The sequence below is a fragment of the Vulpes lagopus genome, chromosome 13 (genome assembly GCF_018345385.1).
Source record: "Vulpes lagopus strain Blue_001 chromosome 13, ASM1834538v1, whole genome shotgun sequence".
NCBI lineage: Eukaryota > Metazoa > Chordata > Mammalia > Carnivora > Canidae > Vulpes > Vulpes lagopus.
Window position 1 is genome coordinate 697,718 of NC_054836.1, and position 26,107 is coordinate 723,824.

Consider the following 26,107-nt stretch of genomic DNA (forward strand, 5'->3'; position numbering starts at 1 on the left):
CGCCTTCCCCGGGAACTACACGCAGCATCTCAGCTGCTATTGCTTTGAACCATGTCTGTGCACATCTGTGTTTATCTCAATTTGTTTTCTGCATCTCTTAGCAAGATGTACCCAAGGTATCAGCAAAACCTATAAGAAGTTATTTTGTGGGCCTGGGAATGCTTAATTTTTTTTTCCATATACAGTTGATCCTTGAACAACACGGGGGTTAGCAGTACTGACCCTCTCGCAGTCAACAGTCTGCATGGAACTTTTGACTTCCCCAAAACTTAAATAATAGTCTGCTATTGACTGATAGCCTTGCTGACAACATACAGTTGATTGACATATATTTGTATATTGTAAGTATTATATCCAGTCTTCTCACAATAAAGTGAGCGAGTGAAAAATGTTAAGAAAATCGAAAGAGGAAATACATTTGTAGTACTTGTACTGTATTTATTGAAAAAATAAAAAATAAAATATACCTATAAGTGGCCCTGCACAGTTCAAAGCCTTGTTCAAGAGTCAACTGTAAATTAATGATAGTTGCTTCTTTACATTAGGCCACTTTGGTTTACCAAAAGGTTTCATAGGAACCTATTTTCACATAGTGGGGGGCCCTATATCTAATGTGATCCAGACTATTGCAAAGCAGCTTTGTGTGTGTGGGGGGGTCTTCAGGATTCTCCCTTTGAAAGCGACATTTTAGGCCCTTATCTATGAGTTCCTGCAGCTTCACAACAAAGGCTGCTATTAACCATTTTTTTTCTTTAACAATCATCACCTCCATAAGGCTATATTAATTCTTCCAATATTTCTGCTCTACACTGAAAAATTCTATAAGGAATAACAAAATTTTTTTGTCCAAGAGCTGTCAGCTAATTGCAACTAATATGGTATCCATATGGCAAATTTCCAGCCTGTCAGCTGTGGTACAGCATTGAGGCTGGCTTGCTGGATCCTTCAGTTTGTTTCTGTGTTTAGAGAAAGCACACAAACAGTAACTAACCTATCATATTGATGTCACAAATGTCAAAGTCTTGTTATAATTAAATCCTCTGAGTATTTCCTTTTATGTATGAAAAGGAAAACATATTTGGGCAACTGTAAGTGCATATTTTCTATTTTTAGAATGGAAGCCACAGCTTGTTTACTTAATTGATTTGGCAAGGAAAAAACTGTTAGGAGAAAAACACAACAACTAATCTGTGGTCTTTTCTCATTTATCCTGTGTTTCCAAATATAAGCATTTGATCCTTTTTGTGAGGACCTACACAAGGTGAGACTAGAAATTCGCAAATTATAATGAACTGCAAGCAATAGTGTGAATCCTTCTTAGAGTGAAGTCAGAATAAGAGAATAGAGGAGTTAAGCTGTTTTTTAAAACTGTGATTCTGTTTTTTTTTTTTTAAGTGTGGTAAACAATAGAAACCCAAAGAAGGTGATATTTTATTCTCAGAAACCTAAGTTCCAAATCTCTCTAGGGTAAAACTGGGAAAGCACAGAAAAAATATCAGCAGGGCCAATGAGGTGTACTCTTTTGATTCTGCCAAGTTAGCTTTCTGGTTTTGAGCCTGGTAGGTGTTTAAGGTTACTTGTCTCTTAGGTTCCTGTGATATAGGGATATAATTTTCTCTGACTGGCTTCTTCCCTTCCTCCTACCTATCCGCAGTTTTCTGGTGGTTTACTTTATCTAGGCTCTTCTGTTTACATAACATAGTGTGGTGCTAAACGAACTCTGGAACGACTACCTGAATTCAAATCCTGATTCTACCACTTACTGGTTGTGTCATTTTAGGCAGGTTACTTAATATCTTTTGCTTCGATATCCTCAATCTGAACATGGGTTGATAATAAATAGAACTAACTTCATGCTGCTGAGAGGAAATTGTATCTACCTACCACCTATCCATCCATCCATACCACAGACAGATGTAATATTCATTATCATTATCATCATTTTCCCTGTGAGAGAATGTTCGTCTACTGATCCACAGGGAGGGCTCATGCCTCCTTTACATGAACAACCTCTGAAGATGTAAGTGATGCCCAATATGCAGCAACCTCTCCACAGCTAATTTTGTACCTTTGGCACAGTTATCTGGTGTCTCTGCCTTTTAGGTTTTCTAGTCAACTGTGCCCCCATCCAACCTTGGGAGACACATATTATTAGCATTGTTATATCCATCAGGTGAATTAATCTTTTCATTATGGTGGTGATGAATTTTACCTGTCAACTTGACTGGGCCGTAGTTTTTGGGCAAACATTATTCTAAGAGTGTCTGTGAGGGTGTTTCGATGAGACTAACATTTCATTTCATTACAGATTGAGTAAAGCATTTGCTTTCCCCCAGTGTGGGTGGCTTTTCTCCAGTCAGTTGAAGGTATGTTTAGAGCAGAAAGGCTGACCTTTCCAGGAGCAATAGGAAACTGTTTCTGCCTAATTGTCTTAGACCTGGAAGATGAGGGTCTGTTTTGTTTTGTTTTATGTTTTTTTCCTGCTGTTGTCTTTCATAATGGAACTACACTGTTTATCAACTGCAGATCTGGAGACTTGGTATCCTTCAAAATTCAATGAGCTAATTCCTTGTAATAAGTCTCTTGATAGATAGATGATAGATAGATGATAGATAGGTAGAGCCTTTTGGTTCTGTTTCTCTGGAGATCCCTGTTGCTTTGGAGAACCCTGAATCATTACGAGATATTTCTCATTTTTCTCCTTACCTTGATATGTATTTTGTCTGATATTACTATTAGCAATTTTTGTTATTGTTTTTTGGTAGTCGTGTGGCTAGGTATTTTCATCCCTCCTTTCAAATTTCCTGTCTCTTCATATGTAATGTGTATCCATTTTAAGCAGTATTCAGTTTGGTTTTGTTTTTCTAACTAGCCTGACAGTCTTTTAAAGAAATTTGAAGTATTTAATTGATTTAAATTTCATATAATTAGTCTAAGTACTGATGCGTGTGGAATTTAAATCAGCTTTACTGTTCCCCCCCCACTATTTTTCTATTTGTTTTTTTTTTTTCTCCATTCTTATTTTCTTTTGGAGTAATCATATAATTTTAAAAATATTTTTTATCCATTAGCCTTTTCATTATATACTTGTATTTATTATTTTTAAATGAGATCTCTAGAGGCTTCCCCCACAGTCTACTTCTTGTTAATGTTTTAACCATTTCCTGGGCAATACAATAATAACCTTACACATTTTAAGTTCATTTTTCTACCTCCTGACCTTTGTGCTATTGTTGTCATGTTGTATATATAAACATGGAGTGTATATTATATATGTATATTTGTATATATATGCAAGTGCATATATATGTAGGATCTGAATATGTGTGTACGTATATACACACACAAACCCATATACATTCATAGATACATACACGCACACATTTCAAACTCTATGAGACGTTATTATTCAGGACAGTCAGTCTTCATTTAGATTTACCTTCATTTCTACATTTCCCAAACTTATTTATCCTTTTGCATTATGCTTCTACTTCCTGAAGGACTACTTTATCATATCTTTTAGTACACTTTATCATATCTTTTAGTACAGTTGTCCTTGAAAGGACTTTTCTCAGATGCTGTTTATTTGAAAATTTCCTCATCACAACATCATTTTAAAGATGTCTTCACAAAAAAAAATAAATAAATAAAAATAAAGATGTCTTCATTGGCTGAAGGAATCTAGGTTGGAGTTTATTTTTTTTTTTTCCCGTCCTTTAAATCTATCACTTCACTGCCTTTTGACTCGCAACATGTTGCTCAGTGATCTGTCAGTCTCATTGTCACTCCTTTGAAGGTAACAGGTCCTTTTTGCCCTTTTATCTTCTTTTAAGTTTTTCTCTTTTCTTTTTCAGCAGGTAGACAACTCATGTGCATAGGTTGTTTTTTCTTTATCCTCTCTCATGCATGCTAAGTATTTTCAATGTTCTCATTCTCTGTTACATATTTAAATTTTTTTCCAACTTTGTACTTTCAAACTGCTAATTTTTTTCCTGATCTATTTCCTAGTTACTAATCTTCTTTTGTGTGGTGTCTAAGCATTTACTAAAATATCTATTAAGTTTATAATTTAATTCATTGTATACTTTCTAGAATTCTCAGTAGATTGTTTGTAATAAAATCAGTTTGCTAGCAAAATTCCATATCTTATCTATTTTCCTGGACACATTAACTATAGTTATTTTAAAGTCCTTGTCTGATTCTTACAGTATATAAATGGAATACCTTTTTTCTATCACCTGGCTTTTGATGTGTGTGTGTGTGTGTGTGTGTGAGAGAGAGAGAGAGAGATTTGGTGAATGCTACTATTTTGTAGGAAAAGTTCTAGAGGTACTAGGTGATGTTTTCTTCCTCCAGAGAGGATTTAATTTCCTTCTAGTAGGCAAAGAAATCACCTTTATCCATATATGGATTAAAACAATTTCAGAATTTTTGAGTGCTGTGCTGATTCCAGTTTGTCTTTACAAACAACTATAGCCCTTCGGGAATCCCAACTGAAAGCCCTAAATATTTACCATAGGCCGTCCTTGAATGGTCTATGGTAATAGAGAATCTTGAACTCGCAATTATAACCTAGAGGTATGGGCCTGCTATAGCTCTCAAAATCTCTGCTTTTGAGAGTTTTAACAAAAGCTTTTCTTATTTTCTTGATTTTTTTTTCCTGCCTGCTCAGATTAGTTCTAATCAAATGTTTCAAGGGAAAATGTGGGGAAGAAGTATGTTACACTTATTTCTTAGTGCTTCCTATTTTTCTAGATCTTGGCCTTTCAAATAATGGCTACCTTGTGATCCTGTTGCCAGCTGGATTCTCAATCGACTATAAATGTGAGAAGATTCATATAAAATTTTGATTCCATCTACCCCACAGGCAACATTATAGACAAATCACCAGGTAAGCTCTCTTTAAGAAATTATTATATTTAGCAGGAAAAAACTGATACACTAGCTAGCTATTCATGGACAAAAATAAATGCATAATGTCCTAAACTTGAACGTTGGAGTTGTTTTACTCTATTGAAAACAATAGTAAAAATTTGGATATCAACCCTTAGGATAGTTTTTCTTAAAGTAAAATTAGTATTAGCTACTGAGTGTCTACTCTATGACACCATGGCCCTGCATATTTTTCTTAGAACTTATCTGTCACGCAAGTACTATGTGCAATGTATATTATTTGTATTTTTACATATAAGGAACAGAAGCTCAGAGAATTTAAATCATTTGCTCAAGGTCACACAGGAAATGACAGAACTGTTTCTTATTTGTTTTGTTTTGTTTTTTAAAGAGAGTGTGGGGGAGGGGAGAGGCAAGGGACAGATAGGGGAGAGAGAACCTTAAGCAAGCTCTATGCTGGGGCTCCATTTCAAGACCCTGATATCATGACCTGAGCCAAAATCAAGTTGAATGCTTAACTGACTGAGCCACCTAGGCGACCTAATAGAACTGAGTTTTGATTCTAACTCTATAATCTATTTCCTTTATTCACGTGATTTTGCTAACTAACTATAACAATCTTTAGTCATTTCTAATTTATAAATAATTTCAGTATAATGAAGCTTATAGTCATAATTGTGCATTATATATTTAGATATAAATGAGGATGTTTGGAAAAAATTTTAAATGTTATATTTTAGATTAGGAAATATGTTACTATGAAATTTCAAAGTAGATTTTGAAGTCCTGCTCAGGCTGTCTCCTTATTCTGTGTTCTTATGCAAATCCTCTAAGCTTTCAGAACATCAGTTTCTAAATATTTAAATGTGAGGATATTAACTACTTCATAGAATTTTTCTGAGGACTAAATGACTTATGTGCATGTGAAAATTTTTGGAAAACTTAATGTGTTAATTAGTTTCCTAATTGACTTTTTTTTATTGTGATTTTTGTTATTATACATTTAAAATCAAAAGGCCAATGAGTTTGTAGGGGATCTTCTACCATAAGAGCTTAGATAAATGTTGACCTAAGAGTTGTATTATCACACTTTTAATAGAAGCAACTATTCAACTTCCTTTTTAGGTTCAATGCCCTACATAGTTTAGACTGAGGCTTTTTCTACTCTGGAATGAATAGGGTTCAAATGTCTAGAAAGTTTTCACAAAGTTGAGTTACATGATTTACAGACTGCTTTAAATTTATGACCCAAGAAATACTATTGCTATATAAACACTAAAAAGTGGTCAGTAATACAAATTTATTAGAGAAAGCTGATCAAAAACTACTCTTATCTTCTTCCTTAATGCAATGATGGATTTATTAGATAAGGGAATACTGGGGATCAATGTGCTATATATTCTAGATTCAATAAATTGTTTGATGAAATGTCACATAGCACAGTACCAAAAACATCAATTTTAAAATACCAGGACTTAAATGGTATTTATTTAAAAGGCAAGCAGGGTTAGAAGGAATAATGATCAGATATAAAGTTCCGCTAAGTTTGTTTGTTGTAGTCTGCCTACCTTCTGTACTTTCTGCATATTACATGCACCTTTATTATGACATCACTATAGTGAGTTATAGTTATTTGTCATGTTGTCTTCCTCACTATATTACCAGATCTTTCAGCTCAGAGAACCATATTTATTCATTTTTGGATCCTCAATGCCTGATAAAATGCCTGGCATAGATTAGAAATTCTTTTATTGTTACCTGAAAATGGTCCATTTCATAATTAGCAAAAGATAATAATTTTAATCTTAAACTAGGTCAAAATTCTCAAACTTTCCCAAGTTTGCAAGTTCCCATGTAGGAAAGATTGAAAATATTTCTCTGAGAAAAGAAATATTGTACATGAAAAGATCTGGTTTAAAACGTCTTTCCTTATGTGAAGAGAAGCCAACAGAACAGAAGTCAGTATGGACAAGAGGGAGGGATCTTCATTTCCCCATCCGTAAAATAGGTGATTGAAGAGTCAGTGCTTCCAAAGTACTTTCTTTTGCTTTGAACATACTTCTATGAGGTCAACCTTTCCCATTGTAGTATCATAGGTACAATGCTCAGGGACAGGAATGTAGAAGTGGATTCCTCACAACCAGCCCATTCTGTCAGTGTTGGGAATCTGCTAAGAATTTAGATAAGGTACGGGGCTCCTGGGTGGCTCAGTGGCTGAGTATCTGCCTTTGGCTCAGGTTATGATCCCAGGTCCTGGGATCAAGTCCCACATCTGGCTCCCCTTAGGGAGCCTGCTTCTCCCTCTGCCTGTGTCTCTCATGAATAAATAAATAAATCCTTAAAAAAATTCGTAAGATAGGAGCTTACCTGATAGGAGGAGCCATTGTAAATCTGACCACAGGAAATGTGCTATTATCTGTTTAAAGGAAAAAGATATGCATTTGCAACAAAACATTGTTGTCTTCTTGGTATGGGACTTCCTTAAAGTTAAAAGTTCTGTTATACAACAATTAATTGATCCAGAAGGGTTTATGGTGGATAAATGTATTTAATAAAGCCTATCAATATAATTTAGTATTAATTGGAAAGTTGCTTCAAATATAATAGCTTCAGGTATATAACTAACTTGACTGCCAGCTGACAACAGTTTATTGTGTATTTTAGGAAACATAAGTAGCTCCCTGCTGAGAATATAAATAGGAAGAAAGTACAGGAGCCATGGGGCTAGGTGAATATACAATATAACCTCTTTATGAGACAATTTTGGAGAATCCTGAAAAAACTAATATAAAGAAAACCTTCAGTAGTCTTTCTGAAAGCAGATGTTTTGTGCTGAGAAATTAAGCACACAAAAATAATTGTATGAACTTTAGTAATCTTGCACATCAGAAATATGCATATGAAATATTTCATTTTTTGTCTACTTATTGAAACTTCTTTCCTAAAACTAATTGTAAGACAAAATTCTTCCTGTTTTGAAATACTGAAAGTAAAACAAAAAATGCAGATGTTGCTTTTTAAAAAAATCGTCTTTAATTTTAAATTTTCATTAATTAATATTTTCTACATTCTCAATATAGAGTTAAAATATGGAAAATGTGGAATTTAAAATATGGATAAAGAAAATGCAGATATTTATCTACCAAAGTATAAGAAATAGTCCAAAACTCAAATAAGAAGTCATAACAAAATTTCAATGTAAAGTTGAGATGAGGTATTTGCAGATACATTTCACATACAGTGGGTATGTGTGTGTGTGTGTGGCGGGGGAAGGATGGAAATCCTTAACTAACATGTTGCTTAAAATTGTCACCAAATAGTAACTAGCTCAGATCCTTATTGGTAGACTTAAAAGACTTAGAAGACTTAAAGTGGTAGGTCTTTGAAAAATTGATTCAGGGACCATAAATAACAAATAAGAATTTTTGCTCATCGAAACTAATTTTAAACAGGCACTGAAACATCTACAATTTTGTAACTCGTTTAATGAAAGCTAATTGTGTTATATATTAATAGAAAAGCTTAGGTGAGTGGTAACTTAAGAGAAACACATCTAATTTTTCCCAATATAGAGGTAAGAACTGAAAGGCCAAATTAGGGTTTACCTTCTGCATACTGGATTTTCTTGCAAAGCTTGAGGTGAGGGAAGGCTGACTTCAATTGAGAAGGCTTCTATGCATTGGTTATCAAAATAGCTGTTCAGTAATGCGGACTTTGGAGCACAGTAGAAAAAAAGTAGAAGAAAAAGTGAAAGAGAAGTGGTAGGGGATACAGCAAAGGGAATATAGTCAATGGTGTTGCAGCAGCATTGTATGGTGACAGATGGTAGCTACACTTGCAGGGGGCATAGCATAATGTATAGCCTTGTCTGATCACTATGTTGTACACCTGAAACTAACGTAACATTGTGTATCAACTGTGCTTCAATGTAAAAGAAAAGAAATGATTTTAAAAAGAGAGAGCAGTGGTAGGAAAAGAAAAATGAGAGGGGAAGAGGAACAAATGAAAAAATGTAAGCATTAAATAGGAGCCCTTTGAAGCAGATTGTGTATATTAATAAGTAGCTTTTACACCTTCTGAGAAACCTAAAATAGAGCTTTAACTTCCCATGGAATTTATGTTATTTATTTTCTATTCAACTTCAGCCACCATTATTGAGTCTTCTTATTCACCGTTGGTGCTCCAGACTGTCACATTGTAGGGTCTCCTATAAGAGATCAACCAAACTTCCTCTTTACAAAGTATGTGTATGTAGGAAATGTATATATATCAAGTACCCATTATATACTCTGTATTTGTGCTCTTTTTCCCCCCAGATTTTATTTAAGTTCTAGTGCTATCTCTTTTAATTCTCATATTTTACAAGTAAAAAAATCAAATTTGTAAAAAGGTGATCCAAATTCAACTCCAAAGTTTATTAGTCTCTACTCTGATGTTTGCTTAGTTGTTAAAGGTAAGTGGATAATATTTAAAAAGAAGAAATAAATTTCTGCATAAGGAATGAATATTAACCTTGCTCAGATGGTTAACATGATAAGTCTACAATTGTAAGAGAGGACACGTAGAGAATGTTGCGAGTTACTCAAGCAGTGACAAATTTTCTTGGAATAAGTTTGACAGTGACAGTTGTGTCTGTGACAGAAATATTCTCAGAAGCATTTTATAAGTGAGATTAGGATGTAGATGTGTTCAATTTACCCACTTAAAGTCAAACATAGTTCCTCATTTCCCCCTCAGTTAAAATTCTGAGAAGCATGGAACATTGTGTCACTCTTACCCTCCCTTTACATGGTAGAGGACAAAGTAATAATAAACAATAGGTATTAAATTAGCATTTTCTTAATTATATTCATAACTGTAGCAACTATATTCTTTTGAATTTAGTGACTGTGTATAGTCTAATTCTGAAATAGCACAACTATTTAAATTACAGTTTTCTACACCAGTTTAAGTAATCACCTAGCAATTTTAACAATCTTCATTAAATGGTGAAGCAGCTAAAGTTAGTCTTTAGTGATACTCAAAAATCTACCTTATTTTAGCTCCTTCATATTCGAAGTGTTACACTATTTTGTCAATTCTAAGTAGTGCATTTTTCACATTTTAACATCTCTGACATTGAAATGTAACTTTAAGTCAATGTGATAAAAAAATCATTATTACTGTCATGGCAAATTGGCATTTTTTTCCTTAGTGGTAGGTACACACACAAAAAAATGGTGTATTTTACAACTAATGATATCTTAGATTTAGTGAAATTAAACATAAGGCAATAAAGGCATATAGGCAATATATCCCTGTAGAGATTTCTAAATGTCCAGTGATATTTAGATGAAGATCTTTAGACATTACTTCTTTTAGGGATACACATATGTTTAAAAATCTTCTAAAATGAAAAAAAATCAAATAAAATAACTTTGGGACTCCAAAGGATGATTTGCTAATGGCAGATTTTGAATAATAGTGACAGATGCTGGCAGGTATATTTTCAGTCACAGTTTATTTCTGGCACCACTGATACCTATTCCACTTGCTCCAATCTTAGTTTTTGACCCTTGTGAGTCATGTGACCATGGCCAAACACTTAACCTCTTCTAATCTCAACTTCCTCCTCTGTAAAATGGAAATATAAAATCTAACTCATAGAACTGTAAACTACATGAGATGGCAGATGTAAAACTAGCATAGTTCCCAGCACATAAACATTAACTTTTTTTTTGAAGAATGGCCTTGACATAAACTTCATTTTGAAAATTGAAATTTGTCACAGGTGGTAAAAATTATTCCGATTGCTGGCTTAGTCTGACTGCGGACTGGAATGACAGTGTGTTTGAACTAGAATCTGTTAAGGCAGAGTCTTGGGATTGAATATCCTCTGCTCATTTTAGTACATGATTAGCAGGATACAACAGGATGAAGGATGGGAAGAAAAAAACTCCTGTTATGAAGTGATTATATTCATCAATCAAAGGTCTATGCCTGATTCTAAAACAGAAGGTGTGAGGGTCATATTGGGAATATCTCACTGTGATATGAACTATGCAATTAAGTAACAAAATACTTTGGGGCACCTGGGTGGCTCAGCGGTTGAGCGTCTGACTTCCACTCTGGGTGTGATTCAAGGATCGAGTCCCGCGTTGGGCTCCCTGCATGGAGCCTGCTTCTCTCTCTGCCTATGTCTCTGTCTCTGCCTTCTTTCTGTCTCTCTCATGAATGAATAAATAAATAAAATCTTTTAAAATAATAAATAAATAAATAAATAAATAAATAAATAAATAAATAACAAAATAACAAAATACTTTTTACAGGTTTTTACACCCGATGGCTTTAGGCATAATCCCTGTATAGGTATAAAGGTAACTACTTATAAATTCAATCCAGTTATCTCTTCAAACTCTCTATCTCAGAGTTTGAAATCCCCATCATTAGAGTTACTTTGGTTAACTACATGATCTCTAGATGGACATTGTATATATGCACAACTGTCACGCAGAAGGGGAGAGATATTTTGATTTATTAGCATATATTAGTGTGTCAGATTAGATAGGGAAGAAAATAGAAAACAAACCAAATAAGTTTGATGAAGATGAGAGAATTTTAGATATTCTTAGGAGAACAGCAGAATAACAGTTGGAAAACAAGGCAAATAATCTGTCCAGATGGGAGGCTTTAGGAGCTTTGTTATTAGGAAAAACATAGAATTATAGTTTTGCAAAAAACTATAGAAATATGCTGATATTTCACTGCTGTCTCCAGTTACTGGCACAGAACGTAGCAAGGAATAAGCCCTGAATAAGTATTTTTTGAATAAAAGAATGAGTGAATGAGTGAATGAATGAGACATTTTTAAATGAAGTATATTTTTACTATCTGTATATAGTTAAGTATCACAGAGTATAAAGTGAATTACATCTTTATGTGCTTGTATATGGCAAGAACATCACAGAACATAGACAAATCATGTTAGATCAGGCTTTTGTTGTTTTTTTAAAAGGATTTTATTTATCTATTCATGAGAGACACAGGCGGAGGGAGAAACGGGCTCCACGCCGGGAGCCTGATATGGGACTGGATCCCGGGACTCCAGGATCACGCCCTGGGCCGAAGGCAGGTGCTAAACCACTGAGCCACCCAGGGATTCCCTTTTTTGTTGATTTTTTAAAAATGTAAGATGATTTATAAAAACCTAATCCTACGCAGTGAAGAAGTGACTTAATTAAGATGGCAGGTTCTCAAGTGTGTGGACCATGCCTGTTTTCATCTTTATAATCCCAGTGTTTATCATAATGCAAAATATGATAGGTATTCAATAGATGTTAGCTAAATAAATGGGATTCTAATACATACAGTTAATTGTCCAAAAGCTTTGTGCATATTTTGTCTAATAAGCCAGAAAATTGACTGTATATTTACCATGTGGGCATAGTCAATGGCACGCCTCTCTCATCTATTGATGGGTTATAATTTGGTTCATTTAATTGTGTTTATGTTTTACTGTGTTGTATTTTCTTTGTGAGAATGCTTGTTCTTCTGCCAAATTTTTGCTTAGCCACATTTACATGTGTACTGACAAATTAATATATTTCAGTGGCCTTATGTTTCTGTTGAACAGCCATGAGATGTTTTATTTGCAGCATCTGTGTATTTTAAAATATCATTCTGCCTAGGAGATGCCAATTTTTCATGTAAACGAAGATGAAAAATTAGAATAAAGCATTGGTAAAATAAAAGTGAATCTATATAGTTTCCTGAAAATATGTCCTTTCTTGAATTTTCTGATTTAATTCCATAGGGGGAAGGGGTGAGGGATAGAGAAATTGGAATGTGCTAATTGATTTTAGTCTTTGAATTTATTTTTTATTTTATTTTTATTTTTTTTAAGATTTTATTTATTTATTCATGAGAGAGAGAGAGAGAGAGAGAGAGAGAGAGAGAGAATGGCAGAGACACAGCCAGAGGGAGAAGCACGCTCCATGCCCGGAGCCCAATGTGGGACTTGATCCCTGGTCTCCAGGATCAGGCCCTGGGCTAAAGGCAGGCACTAAACTGCTGAGCCACCCAGGGATCCCCACCAGGGATCTGTAAATTTGAATTTACAGATACCTTATATCCATCCCTATTTCGAGACTTTGAATTCTATCAGGGTGGTGCAACTCAGAATCTGGGAAAGATACCCCAGCTTCAAAAAACTTCCCCACACCACCCATATTGATTTAATTCATTACCTTCCACTCTCCTGACAGTGGAGAATTCTCAATTTCTTAATATTTATAAATATTTGTCTGTGATCTGAAAATCTTTAAAAATAGCAATTAACCACATATTGTTATTGAGCCTTCCCAAGGATATTGCTTCTTTTTTTATTATCTTGTTTCCAAATTCATTTGAAATGTATCCAGTAAATTTAAGGAAAGAAATAATGATAAAAGCTTAAAAAATTAGAAGCCAGAGTGAATTGGTGAATATCTAACTGGGAAATCTGAATTAACAAACTTCCCTTTAACCTAGTTATGTCCTCTTGGTTAAAAACTCTCAGACTTTTCTCTTAAGTTGTTGTACAGGAGGAAAATGTTGTTGCATGACTGAGAAATAGTGCTTTTCAAATTATCAGAGAACAAGGGTGCCTGGGTAGTTCAGTTGATTAAGCATCTGACTTCAGATCATGATCCCAGGGTCCTGGACTCCCTGCTCAGTGGGGAGTCTGCTTCTCCCTCTTCCCCTCCCCTGCTCTCTCTCTCTCTCTGTCTCTCTCTCTCTAAAACAAACAAACGAGCAATTAATTACAGAACAAAGACATTTTTGGCAACGTCAGTCAGGAAAACATTCCTTTAGATTATTGACTGGACCCCATACTTACCTGCTCGTATTTTTTTATTCTACAAAAGCCAAGACAAATTAAGTGGCAAGAGCAACATTGTTATCTAAAACTGCTAATAGTTGAGGGGTGTTTTGAGAAGAAAATTTTTCAGTTATTAATTGCATCAGGGACCTAAGATGGTCATTGCTGTAGCAAATCTATTCACAATATTATAATAGATGATCCTTGATCTATACAAATTTAGAGAACAAGGGGATTAGACATCATCTTTTTATAGGATATGTGGGGTATGACTGACATTGCAAAATATAATAATATGAAAAATTTTGGTATTATCACACTTATTGAGAATCTAAACTACATATGGTTCTGGATTTTAAATAAATTATTTTAGAGATAGGCAAAAACAGAAGTGATAACTCCAACGTCTAGAAAAGTGTCAATTACACAGTGATCAATATATATTTGCTGAATGAGTGAAATTCATAATAGAGTATTTTTGGCAGGTTATAAACATTGTAGACAGATGTAATGGGCATTGAAAACCCAACATTCTTTATCCTTCATATGCTGTAGTCTGTAGGAACCTTTTTTTTTTTTTAACACTTGACTCTTTCTTGTCTGAATATTAATGAAAAATGAAATAGAGACATATTCGCTATATCTACAGTGATTTCAGTACTAATATTTTGATATTAGGCAATTTGGGGGCCAATATTCTTTTTTTCTCTAGGGAAGATGTGTCAGTTCTAATGGTGATTAGAAACTTCTAAGGTTTCTTTGATTACAAATGAGACATAGTGAGAGGAGAGAGAGAGAGACAGAGCAAGAGAGAGAGAGAGAGAGAGAGAGAGAGAGAGAAATGAAGTTATCTGTTTACAAAACCAGTATTATCAGGATATTTTTGTCTAATCTATCTTGCTGAGAGGAATTTACCTCACTATTCCAAATTCATTATTCCCAAAGCTTACAAATATCCAGGATATATATGTGCACCAAATTTGAGCCTGACTTCTCTGAAAATCAAGGATCAAAACTGATGTTTGTGGAAGTTGCAGTCATACATAATTAGTCATTGATTTTTTTTTTGGATGCCCTTAAATGAATGTTTTCCAATTAAAGTGGAATGATTGGAAGGTAGATCATGGGTTAGGTATGTATCAGAAAGACTCAGCAATTTGAGAATTTTGCAAAACTGCCTGGGTGATTGTGATGAATGTCCCTTGGGTGAGCCCAACAGGGGAGACTTGCATAAGATGGTGTGTTTTTGCTGTCTTTTTCAAATTACAATGCCCCACTCACAATCCATTCTGATTTCAAAGACATCATTCAAAGGTGAGAGTATTTTTTTTATTATATTAAGCTTTTAATTTTAATTCCAATGTATTTAACGTACAGGGTTGTATTAGTTTCAGGTGTACAATATAGTGATTCAATAATCCTATACCTTGCTCAGTGCTCATTATGATAAGTGTACTCTTAGTGTCCTTTACCTATTTCACTCATCCTCCCACCTATCTCTCTTGTAAACATCCGTATGTTCTCTATAGTTAAGAGTTTCTTTCATGGTTTGTCGAGAGAGACAGAGACAGAGACAGAGACAGAGAGAGAGAGAGAGAGAGAGAGAGAGAAAGTTGTTTCACTCCATTTCTCTCTCTTTCCCTCATTTATATTTTATTGCTTATTATTTGTATCTTTCTGAGCACTATAGATGTTACATAGGGCACCCTCTATATACATACTCCCTAAGTATCTAACAGCAAAGGTTGAAATGTTACTAAAGCATATTAAGTGAAGTTGTCCTCTAGGTGACATTTAAAATATAAGTATTCATCTTATAAACCTAGACAACCATTTATATCAGGGCCTAATTTTACCACTTTAGGGTCTCATGTACCTAACATTTACAGGTTTTCATTAGATATTTGCTAAGTAAAAAAAAACTGTGAGCAAATATTTCCTTCTTGTTTAATTTTGTACTGGGGTAAGGTAGGAAAATATCTATTTGTATGGACATTGCAGAGATGCTTCTCTATCACTGAAGCTATTTTACTATGGAAATGTTCCAGTTAACAAGTATTTCCTGTGTCCACTCTTTCCTTAACCCCAGACTAGGTGTTGTTAGATTAGCAAGGAGAGTTTGTGAGGCATGTTATTTTTTTTTCACTGTCTCCAAGTAAAATCTGTAATAAAACTTAAGCCATACTTGAGTCATTTCAGGGAAAAACTATTCAGAAGGACAGTTCTATATTTTCAGGCGACTTAGCAGATTAGATGCCTTTGGGTTCTTTGCATGACTGAGTTAAAGAGCTAGAATGTATATAAAAGCTTAGTGAATTGTGTTTGCAGTTTCACTGAATAGCCATAGGTAAAACTGGACTTTTGGGGTTTCAGGTGTGACCACTGAAGTGGTTGCTTGTGATTGAATTGCAACTCCGTTGAAAAACATCTCTTGTTTTTCATGCACAAGTTGCTAGTATGGCATTTGTGCATTACAGTTTGGTTTTGCTGTTTGTCCATGTAAGACTCTCTTCATTTGTATCACCCTCAAATGAAAAATTAAACTAGGAAATAAGACTGACTTGTTTTGAAGAAGGAAGCTAATGCCTAATTAAATAAAACTTCTCTACCTATGACAAATTCCAAGCCATTATTTTTTGGTAGAAAATTTTCCTTAAAAATCAAAGCTTTTAAATTTATTATACTGATAAGCTACCTCTGTTAAAATAATCAATAGGAAACATTTTTTATTAACCACTGCAAGTATTAGGGATGTCGAGAAAAGTGAAAATTTTGAAGGCATAAATTCCCTAATTACCGTTGAAATCCAAATTAACATGAAATTATTAAAGTCTAAATAACATTTGCCCATGTATCATCTGGGACACATTTTCTCCTGGCTGTGCTTCCTACCACTACTGGATGAATAGTCAATAATTATTATTCGGTATCACACATTTCATAGAAACTGTCAGAACATGCAATTAGTCAGGAATGATAAAATGGCAATAAAAGAGTTAGGAATAATGAATTGGCAATATAAGTCATCAATGTGTGATACATACATTTCTTAAAATGTTTTATAGCCTACTGGTTATTAAATGTAATCATGACTGGTAAAAGCAGATGAAATTTGATTTAGGGACTCAAACGTTTAACTCTCACTTGAAAGTAGACCACATTTGTTTGATTTTCTTAGCTCTCACCATACAGTAAGCCACTGCAGAATTCTCTGTACAGAGATCTTCTTGAGATCTGGGGCCATTGTTTGAAAGCATTTATTACAGAAAGTTGTACAAATGCCTCAGCTATAATACGATTTCACAGCATGAATGCCATGAACAGTAAGCCTCCAGAGAAATGATAAAATGTTTGCAACAGCTGAGCTCTAAGGTTAGAGTTTAAGACAGAACTGATTATAGAACTTTAACTTTTGATAGAACTTTTAACTTTTCAGCATACAACCTAAGTGGTCAAAGAATGCTAAATACACTGACTTGCTTTTTTAGTTCCTGCAAATAAACATGAGTAACAACCAAAAGGTGACCATAAATATCCTTATTACCACTGGTACCTTTCATATTTTATTTTGTGAAGTCACACGTATAGATATATATTAGTCCCCCTTATACATCAGGAGATAGTACTGAACCCTATATACATTATGCTTTTTCCTATACATAACATGCCTATGATAAAATTTAATTTATAAATTAGGTACAGTAAGAGATTAACAATAATAGCTAATAATAAAAGAGTTGTAACAATGTACTGTAATAAGAGTTATGTGAATATGGTCTCTCTCTCTCTCAAAATACCTTACTGCAGTATTCTCACCTTTCTTGTGATGATGCTTTGAGATGATAAAAAGCCTATGTGAGGAGATGAAGCAAGGTGAATGACACAGGCACTGTGACTTAGCATTAGGTTGCTATTGACCTTCTGATGTCACATAGAAGGAGAATCATCTGCTTTTGGACCATGGCTGAGCATGGGTTTACCGTGGGAAGTGAAACTGCTGTTTAGAGGGTACTACTGCATAGCTGAATTCAGAGTGTGCTGCCTCTAAAAACAGGCCTCGGCAATTCTCATTTTGAAAAATGCTCAAGCTTACCAGTCATAACAACTTAAATCATTAATTAGTAAGAAGTAATGATCTGCTATGCTCCATTTCACCTTTGATTGTTGAAATCACACCCTAGAGGTAACTACATTATAGCGATGGATGAAGTATTTGGAAAATTTCTGTGATCCAGAGCTGCTGGGATGCAGAAGAATATTTTACAGGTGTGTAACTAAAAAAAGAGTAGTTTAACATAATATTTTCATTCTGTAATTCATATTACACTGACTAGAGGAAGAGAACTGCTCATTTATGAATTTTTGAAGGTGATGACATGTGACATATATCTGATACGGGAGAATGAATTTAATATCCATAATTGTCAACATTCATGTTTCATTCTCATAGTTGGTAATATTATACTGACATTACAGAAGAGTGGTATAGAACCTGCTGTAATGTAGCAGATTTTTTAATGGCATTCATTTTATTTAATTAATCAGCATTTTGTGGCTTTCATCTTACATTATTTTTTATTAAAGTATAATTGGCATATGACATATTAGTTTTAGATTATACCATAATAATTTAATATTTGCATGCATTGTAAAATGACCACCATAATAAGTCTAATTGCCATCTGTCACCATATAGAGTTACAAATGTTTTTTTTAAGATGAGAATTTTCAAGATCTACTCTCTTAGCAACTTTCAAATATACAATACAATATTATTGACTATAGTCACCATGCTATACAATAGACCACCCATAACTTTAGTTGGAGGTTTGTACCTCTTGATCCTTTTCAGTCATTTTGCCCAATTCCTATCCCCCTCTTTCCTGGAAACCACCAATCTGTTCCTTCTGTCTATGGGTTTTGTTTTTGTTTGTTAATTTGTTTTGTTTTTCAGATTTCACATATAAGTAAAATCATATGATATTTGTCTTTTGCTACACAACTTATTTCACTAAGCATAATATCCTCAAGATATATCCATATTGTCACAAATGGCAAGTTTTATTCTCTTTTATGGCTGAGTAGTATTCCATATATCACATATACACAATATCTTCTGTATCCAATTATCCACAAATGCTGTAATGAATATGGGAATACATATACCTTTTCAAATTAGTTTTCATTTTCTATGGATAAATATCCAGCAGTGGAATTGCTGGATCATATGTTAGTTCAACTTTATGAAGAACCTCTATACTGTTTTTTTAGTGGCTGCATGAATTTACATTCTCATCAACAGCGCATCCCTTCTCTCTATGTCCTTGCCAGCTTGTTATTTTTTTTTTTTTTGATACTAGCCATTCTGACAGGCATAAGATGATATCTCATTGTGGTTTTGATTTGCATTTTCCTGATGGTTAGTGATATTGAGCCTTTATTCAACATTAGCTATTGTTGACTGTTGGCTATTGTTGGCTATTTGTATGTCTTTTTTGAAAAATGTCTAGTTAGATCTTCTGCCCATTTTAAAATTTGATTGTTTTTGTTATTAAGTTGTATGGGTTCCTTATATATTTTAGATATTAACTCATTATTGGATATGTGACATATATTGTAAATATCTTCTCGCATTCAGTAGGTAGCTTTTCATTTAGTTTTGATGGTTTCCTTTACTGTGCAGAAGCTTTTTTAGTTTGATATAGTGCCTTCTTTTTTTTTTTTTTTTTGGTTCTGTTGTCCTTGGAAGCAGGTCCAAAAAATCATTGCCAAGACTGATGTCAAAGAGCTTAATGTCTATGTTTTCTTCTAAGAGTTTAATGGTTTCAGGCCTTGCATACAAGTCTTTAATCTATTTTGAGTTACTTTTTTTGTATGGTGTAAGGTAGTGGTCCAGTTTCATTCTTTTGAATATAGCTGTCATTTTTCCAACACCACTTAGTGAAGAGATACTATCACATATTGTCGCCTTCTTCATAAACTAATTGATCATGTATAAATAAGTTTATTTCTGGTATCCCTATTCTGTTCCATTGATCTATGTGTATGTTTTTATGCCAGTACCATATTGTTTTAATTATAGCTTTGTAATATAGTTTGAAATCAGGATGTGTGATACTTCCAGCTTTGTTCTTTCTCAGTATCACTTTGGCTATTCAGGATATTTTATGATACTGCATGAATTTTTTAATTGTTTTTTTCTATTTCTGTGAAAAATGTCATTGAAATTTTGATAGGGATTGTATTGAATCTATAGATTGCTTTGGGTAATATGTACATTTTAACAACATTAGTTCTTCCAATCTTGAGTAAAAATATCTTTCCATTTATTTGTTTCATTGGTTTATCATACAGTTTCCAGTGTATAGGTCTTTCACCTTTTTGGTAAAATTTATACTTCGGTACTTTATTCTTTTGGATATAATTGTAAATGAAATTGTTTCTCAATGTATCTGTAGTTATCAGTATATAAAAATCTGACAAATTTTTGTATATTGATTTTGTACCTTACAACTGTACTGATATTTTCTAGCATTTTTTTGAAGTAGTCTTTGGAGTTTTATATCTATACATGCATGTTGTCTGCAAATAGTGATAGTTTTAGTTCTTCCTTTCCAATTGGGACGTCTATTTTTACCTATATAATTACTCTGGTTAGAACTTTCAATACAGTGTTGGATGAAAGTGGTGAGAGTGGGCATCCTTGTCTTGTTCCTGATCTTAGAGGAAAAGCTTTAAGTTTTTCACCATTGACTTTGATATTAGCTATGGGTTTCTGTTATTAGCTTTTTATTTCATGTATCTCATATGCCCTTATTATGTACAGTTATGTTCCTTCTATACCCAGTTTGTTGAGAGTTTTTATAAACAGATGTTGAATTTTCTTAAATGGTTTTTCTGTATCCATTGAGATGATCATGATTTTTATCTTTCATTTAGTTAATGTGGTGCATCACATTGATTGATTGATTGATTGATTGATTGGTGGATTTTTAACCATCCTTGTATTCCTGTAGTAAATCCCACTTGATCATGTGGTATGATCCTTTTAAAGCATTTCTCTCTTTAGGTCTGTTAATATTTGCTTTATGCATTTAACTGTTTTTATGATGGGTGCATAAATATTTACAAATGGTATATCTTCTTGTTGGATTGTCACCTTAACATTATGCAATGCACATCTTTATCTTTTATTATAGTCTTTGTCTCAATGCCTATTTTTTTCTGATATAGGTATAGCTATCCCAGCTTTTGATTTTCATTAGATAGAATATCTTTTTCCATTCCTTCACTTTCAGTGTGTGTATGACCTTACATTAAAGTAAGTCTCCTTAGGCAGCTGATAGATGGGCCTGTTTTTTTTTTTTTTTTAATCCATTTTGCTAGTCTGTCTTTTAATTAGAAAATTTAGTCCATTTATATTTATATCCTCCAAATCACTGATTTTCCTCCTTCTGTTCACTTAGTTTTCTGTTAAACCCCTGTAGTGTATTTTTCAGTTCAGCTATTGCATTCTTCAGCTTTGTAACTTATTTTTGGTATTCTTTTATATTTTATTTCTCTTTTTGAAGTTCTCACTGCATTTATCCATTCTTCTCCCAAGTTTGATGAACATCTTAATGACCATCACTTTGAACTCTTTATCAGGTAAATTACTTATATCCATTTTATTAAGGTTTTTTCCTGAGGTCTTATTTTGTTTTTCATTTGGAACATATCCCCCAGTTTCCTCATTTTGACTCTCTGTATTTGTTTTGATTTTTTAGTAAAACAGCTATCTCCTTCAGGTCTAAAAGAGGGGATTGTATAGGGGATGAGACTTACTTTAACCTCTGCCTTAGCTTTTCATTGTCTCTCAAACCTTTGTGATGGTCTAAGCAGCTTGATTTAGGTTTGAAAGGTCCTAATCGTTGAGAGTGTGTTAAGACCCGTGAGTGTTATGGAGGGAGAGATCCAGTCAGCACCTAGTTTCAGGGTCATTGAAAGTTAGTCCCTGAGGCAGCAGGTTTTAAGTTATGCAAATATATACAGTTCAGTGGAACCACAGTTGTAAATTCTGCTGGCCACCAGACTAGGCAATCTGGAGTTGCCCCCTTCATAACATTTGCAAAAATTGGAGTTCTAGACAAGTTTCTTTTTGTAAGGTATCAGTGAGTTAAAGAAAGGCCAATGGATATGTACTCCAAGAGCGTTTCTGTGGCCTCTTGATGGTAAACCTGAAGCCTGCCCCTCAAGCTGAAGATCTTGGACAGTGGACCTTTTTCACAGGAAAACTGGGGATTGTCTGTTGTCTATGCAGTGATTGGGGAGTGGTAGCCTGCCAAGAACTGTCTTTCTAATTGTTTCAGACCTGTGGGGCCCAGAAATGTAATCCCTCAGCTACTAGAACCGGGTACTCAATGTGTGGGCTGTATAAGCTTGCCAGCTTTGGCAGGGGCATGGGAATCATGACGGCAAGGGCACTTGTCTGTTGGCTTTGGTGGGACTGCGGGGTTGATATGAGGGCAGAGTGTGACCACCAGCATTAGCAAGTCAGAGGGAGAGTGCAAAAATGGTGCCTTCCATCACCTCCATCCCTGCAGAGAGTCCCAACAGGCTCCTGAGCCTTTGGCAGATGCTTTAAGGTTAGCAAATGAATATCCTTCACATATGGATAGGTGCATTTCAAACTATTGCTTTTGCAATGGGTCCCAGGGTGAGTGAGTCTGTGTGCAAGCTCTTTGAGAATGGAATCTCTGTTCCCTACAGCCTTATGGTTCTCCTGGATTAAGCCATATTGGTTTTCAAAGCCAGATATTTTGGAGGTTCATCTTTCCTGTGTAGATCCAAAGGACTAGAGTATGTGATGAGAGGCACAAACTCCTTGTGACTCAGTGAGCAGCTTCATATTTGTGAGATCTCTTCAAATTATGGGTTGCCATACTAAGGGTGAGGATTTTGTTAAGACTGAGTCTCTGACTTTCCTAGTCATCTTGACGTGGCCTTTTCTTTTCTTTTTTGAGACAGTGCATGCACATGCGTGAAAGAATGGGGAAATGAAAGAATCCCTTTCATTTTCCAGAGGGAAAGGGAGAAAGAATATTAAGCCAGTCAATGTGGAGCCTGATGTGGGGCTTCATCTCATGACTCTGGATCATGACCTGAGCTGAAATCAAGAGCTGGTTGCTCCCGACTGAGCCACCTAGTTGTCCCCTAATGTGACCTTTTCATCCTTTGTTATGGAGGAGCTGTTCAACTAGTTTTTAGGTCTTTTTTCAGAGGGAACTGTTCCATATGTAGCTGTAGATTTGTTGTGTCTGTGGGATGGGGTGAGTTCAGGATCTTCCTGTGCTGCCCTCTTGAACCTCATCCAACAGATTTTTAAAGGAGTGTATTTCAAATTTCTATATGAGTAATGAATTAGAAATTGGTTTTGAGTTCAACTTGGTTGGCAGCTATTATTTGGTACATAGATCCCATGAGAGAGTAGAATGCATTTATATAATAGCTACTCTGAATTCTACATAGCACTACATGGTCATATTAAAGATAATTCTTAGGCTTTCCACCCATATCAAAAAATTTCTGAGGCTTTATTTTCACATTTATGATGTAAGGCTGGAGCCTTACAGCACTACTGTGGAGAATGCAGAATTCAGGATAAAGTGGATGTGTTTTTGATCCTAACCAAGGGGATTTATTACTGGAAATACCAACAGGATCTCATTGTACCAAGGTTTCATTTATAATAGAGTCCCATGGCATGGATCCTGTGGATAGTATTACAAGATAGTTCCAGGTCTCTAGGATAAAGAAAAGCAATTACATATAAAAGAAAAGCAATCTCTTTTAAGTGGGGTGTTTGATTATACATAGTAATGTCTTAGGAAAGTTGATTGAGTTAAGATATCCTGAGCACTGTACTTGATAAATATTTGTTACACATTAACAACTTTGAGGTGTTTCAGGCCATATAGTACATTCAAAATTCTGTTTCTGAGAGAGCCAAGAGGGTGGTATTATAAGGCTTCCCAATTATTTTCTATGCTGCAATCTCAAAAGGTTAGCCTTTTAATTCAAAAACATATAACATTCACTCACTATTCATGACACAGCTATTGTTCATGAATCTGGTTATTATTCATTTATATTTCATTTTATTTTTAGCCTTTAATACCTCTTGTTTTCATTCACTGGTGTGTAAAGTGCTATTTTATTTTATAGTACCTGACCCTATGTCATTCATTCAATATGGGATAATCCTGAAATTCTTTGAGCCTGATTTTCTTCATTTGAAATATAATATAATATAATAATAGTAATAATAATAGTTATTAGTCTAGTTTTAATAATAGTTTTATTCTCAAAATAGAATGAATTACAATAAAAAACAATTACCTAGCACATAGTAGATGCTATTTTGTTGTAGAATCTATTACCTTTATAGGTTATTTTCACGCTTTTATAAAATTCAGTTATGTTCTCTTTCAAATTTACTTTTTGAGATTGATGAATCCCATTTCATCATAAGAAAAATTTTACACATTCTCGATTTTAGCTACCTTTTCTTTTACCTTCTTTGACCTCTATATTGTCTTTCTTCAGGGATGGCATTGGAATTGTACCTGAGTTTAGATTTTTAATCAACTCTTATAATCAGCTTCTTCTAATTTTTTTTTTTCATCCCAAAGGGAAAGTGAATTCTGGTAGAAATTAGAGGTAATGAAGAATTGCTCACTCATCATTTAACTGCTTCTCTTGCCATGTAAGATTTGGAGTGGGAAAGGAACAGTGTCTGTCATGGTTCATGGTTGTACCTTAATCATCAGCATTAGTCTATCCTGCATTGGGACAGATAAGCAAAAAGAGGTGAGAAATTGTTACTCTATTAATCTTTACATAATACCATTTTTTCTCCATGCCACTTTCATGCCCACATGTCCTTGAGAGTTTCCTATGGACTGCAGCAGGGTTTTCAAGAATTTCCACCCAAGTGGCAAATGAGAAGGGACTGAAAAGTCTTGAGGGCAAAAGATTTAACTATCCTCCTCAAATCTTATTTTGTATTTCTAAAATTCAACCTATCGGAGGTGAGCGGAGCCAGGGTCCAGAGCAGAGGCCGAAGACTGCTGGGCTGCCCCGCAGGATTATCAAGGAAACCCAGCGTTCGCTGGCAGAACCAGTTCCTGGCATTAAAGCAGAACCAGATGAGAGTAACGCCCGTTATTTTCATGTGGTCATTGCTGGCCCCCAGGATTCCCCCTTTGAGGGAGGGACCTTTAAACTGGAACTATTCCTTCCAGAAGAATGCCCGATGGCAGCCCCTAAAGTACGTTTCATGACCAAAATTTATCATCCTAATGTAGACAAGTTGGGAAGAATATGTTTAGATATTTTGAAAGATAAGTGGTCCCCAGCACTGCAGATCCGCACAGTTCTGCTATCGATCCAGGCTTTAAGTGCTCCCAACCCAGATGATCCGTTAGCAAATGATGTAGCGGAGCAGCGGAAGACCAACGACGCCCAAGCCATAGAAACAGCTAGAGCATGGACTAGGCTATATGCCATGAATAATATTTAAAATCGATCTGATCATCAAGTGTGCATCACTTCTCCTGTTCTGCCAAGACTTCTTCCTTTTTTGTTTGCATTTAATGGACACAGTCTTAGAAATGTTACAGAATAAAAGCTCAGACATTTTCAGTCCTTTGGTGATTAAATGCACATTAGCAAATCTATGTCTTGTCCTGATTCACTGCTGTAAAGCATGAGCAGAGGTAAGAAGTGCCATCTGGATTGTGAAGCGTTTAAAAGCAGTGGCCCCTCTCTGCTTTTATTCTTTTCCCCCATCATGGCTTAAGTATAAAGCACTGTGAATGAAGGTAGTTGTCAGGGTTAGCTGCAGGGGTGTGGGTGGTTTTTTTTATTATTATTTTTGAGGGGGAGAGGTAGTTTTATTTTAATTTTATGGGCTCCTTTCCCCCTTTTTATGGTGATCTAATTGCATCGGTTAAAAGCAGCTAACCAGTTCTTTAGAATATGCTCTCTAGCCAAGTCTAACTTTATCTAGACGCTGTAGATGGACAAGCTTGATTGTTTGAACCAAAATGGGAACATTAAACAAACATCACAGCCCTCACTAATAACATTGTGACTTTGCTGTCAAGTGTAGAATCCTTCCTTCAAGAAAAAGCTTGTGATCATTTTGTATGGCTTGTCTGGAAACTTCTGTAAATCTTATGTTTTAGTAAAATATTTTTGTTATTCTAAAAAAAAATAAAAATAAAAAAATAAAATTCAACCTGTCATTCTTTTCTACATACTGTTTATATTTGAATATTTAAATAATTTAAAATACTTCCTGATTAAATAGCCTGACATTTCATTCCAAACCTT

At 34.6% G+C, this 26,107-nt stretch overlaps 1 protein-coding gene across 1 annotated transcript; it reads left to right on the top strand.

The window, feature by feature from the left end:
* Positions 1–24,629: 24,629 nt before the first annotated feature.
* Positions 24,630–25,378, top strand: LOC121474941 (ubiquitin-conjugating enzyme E2 N-like). The gene has a single exon (XM_041728098.1). The coding sequence runs from the start codon at positions 24,630–24,632 to the stop codon at positions 25,290–25,292; it is 663 nt and encodes a 220-aa protein (XP_041584032.1). The 3' UTR covers positions 25,293–25,378.
* The last annotated feature ends 729 nt before the right edge of the window (positions 25,379–26,107 follow it).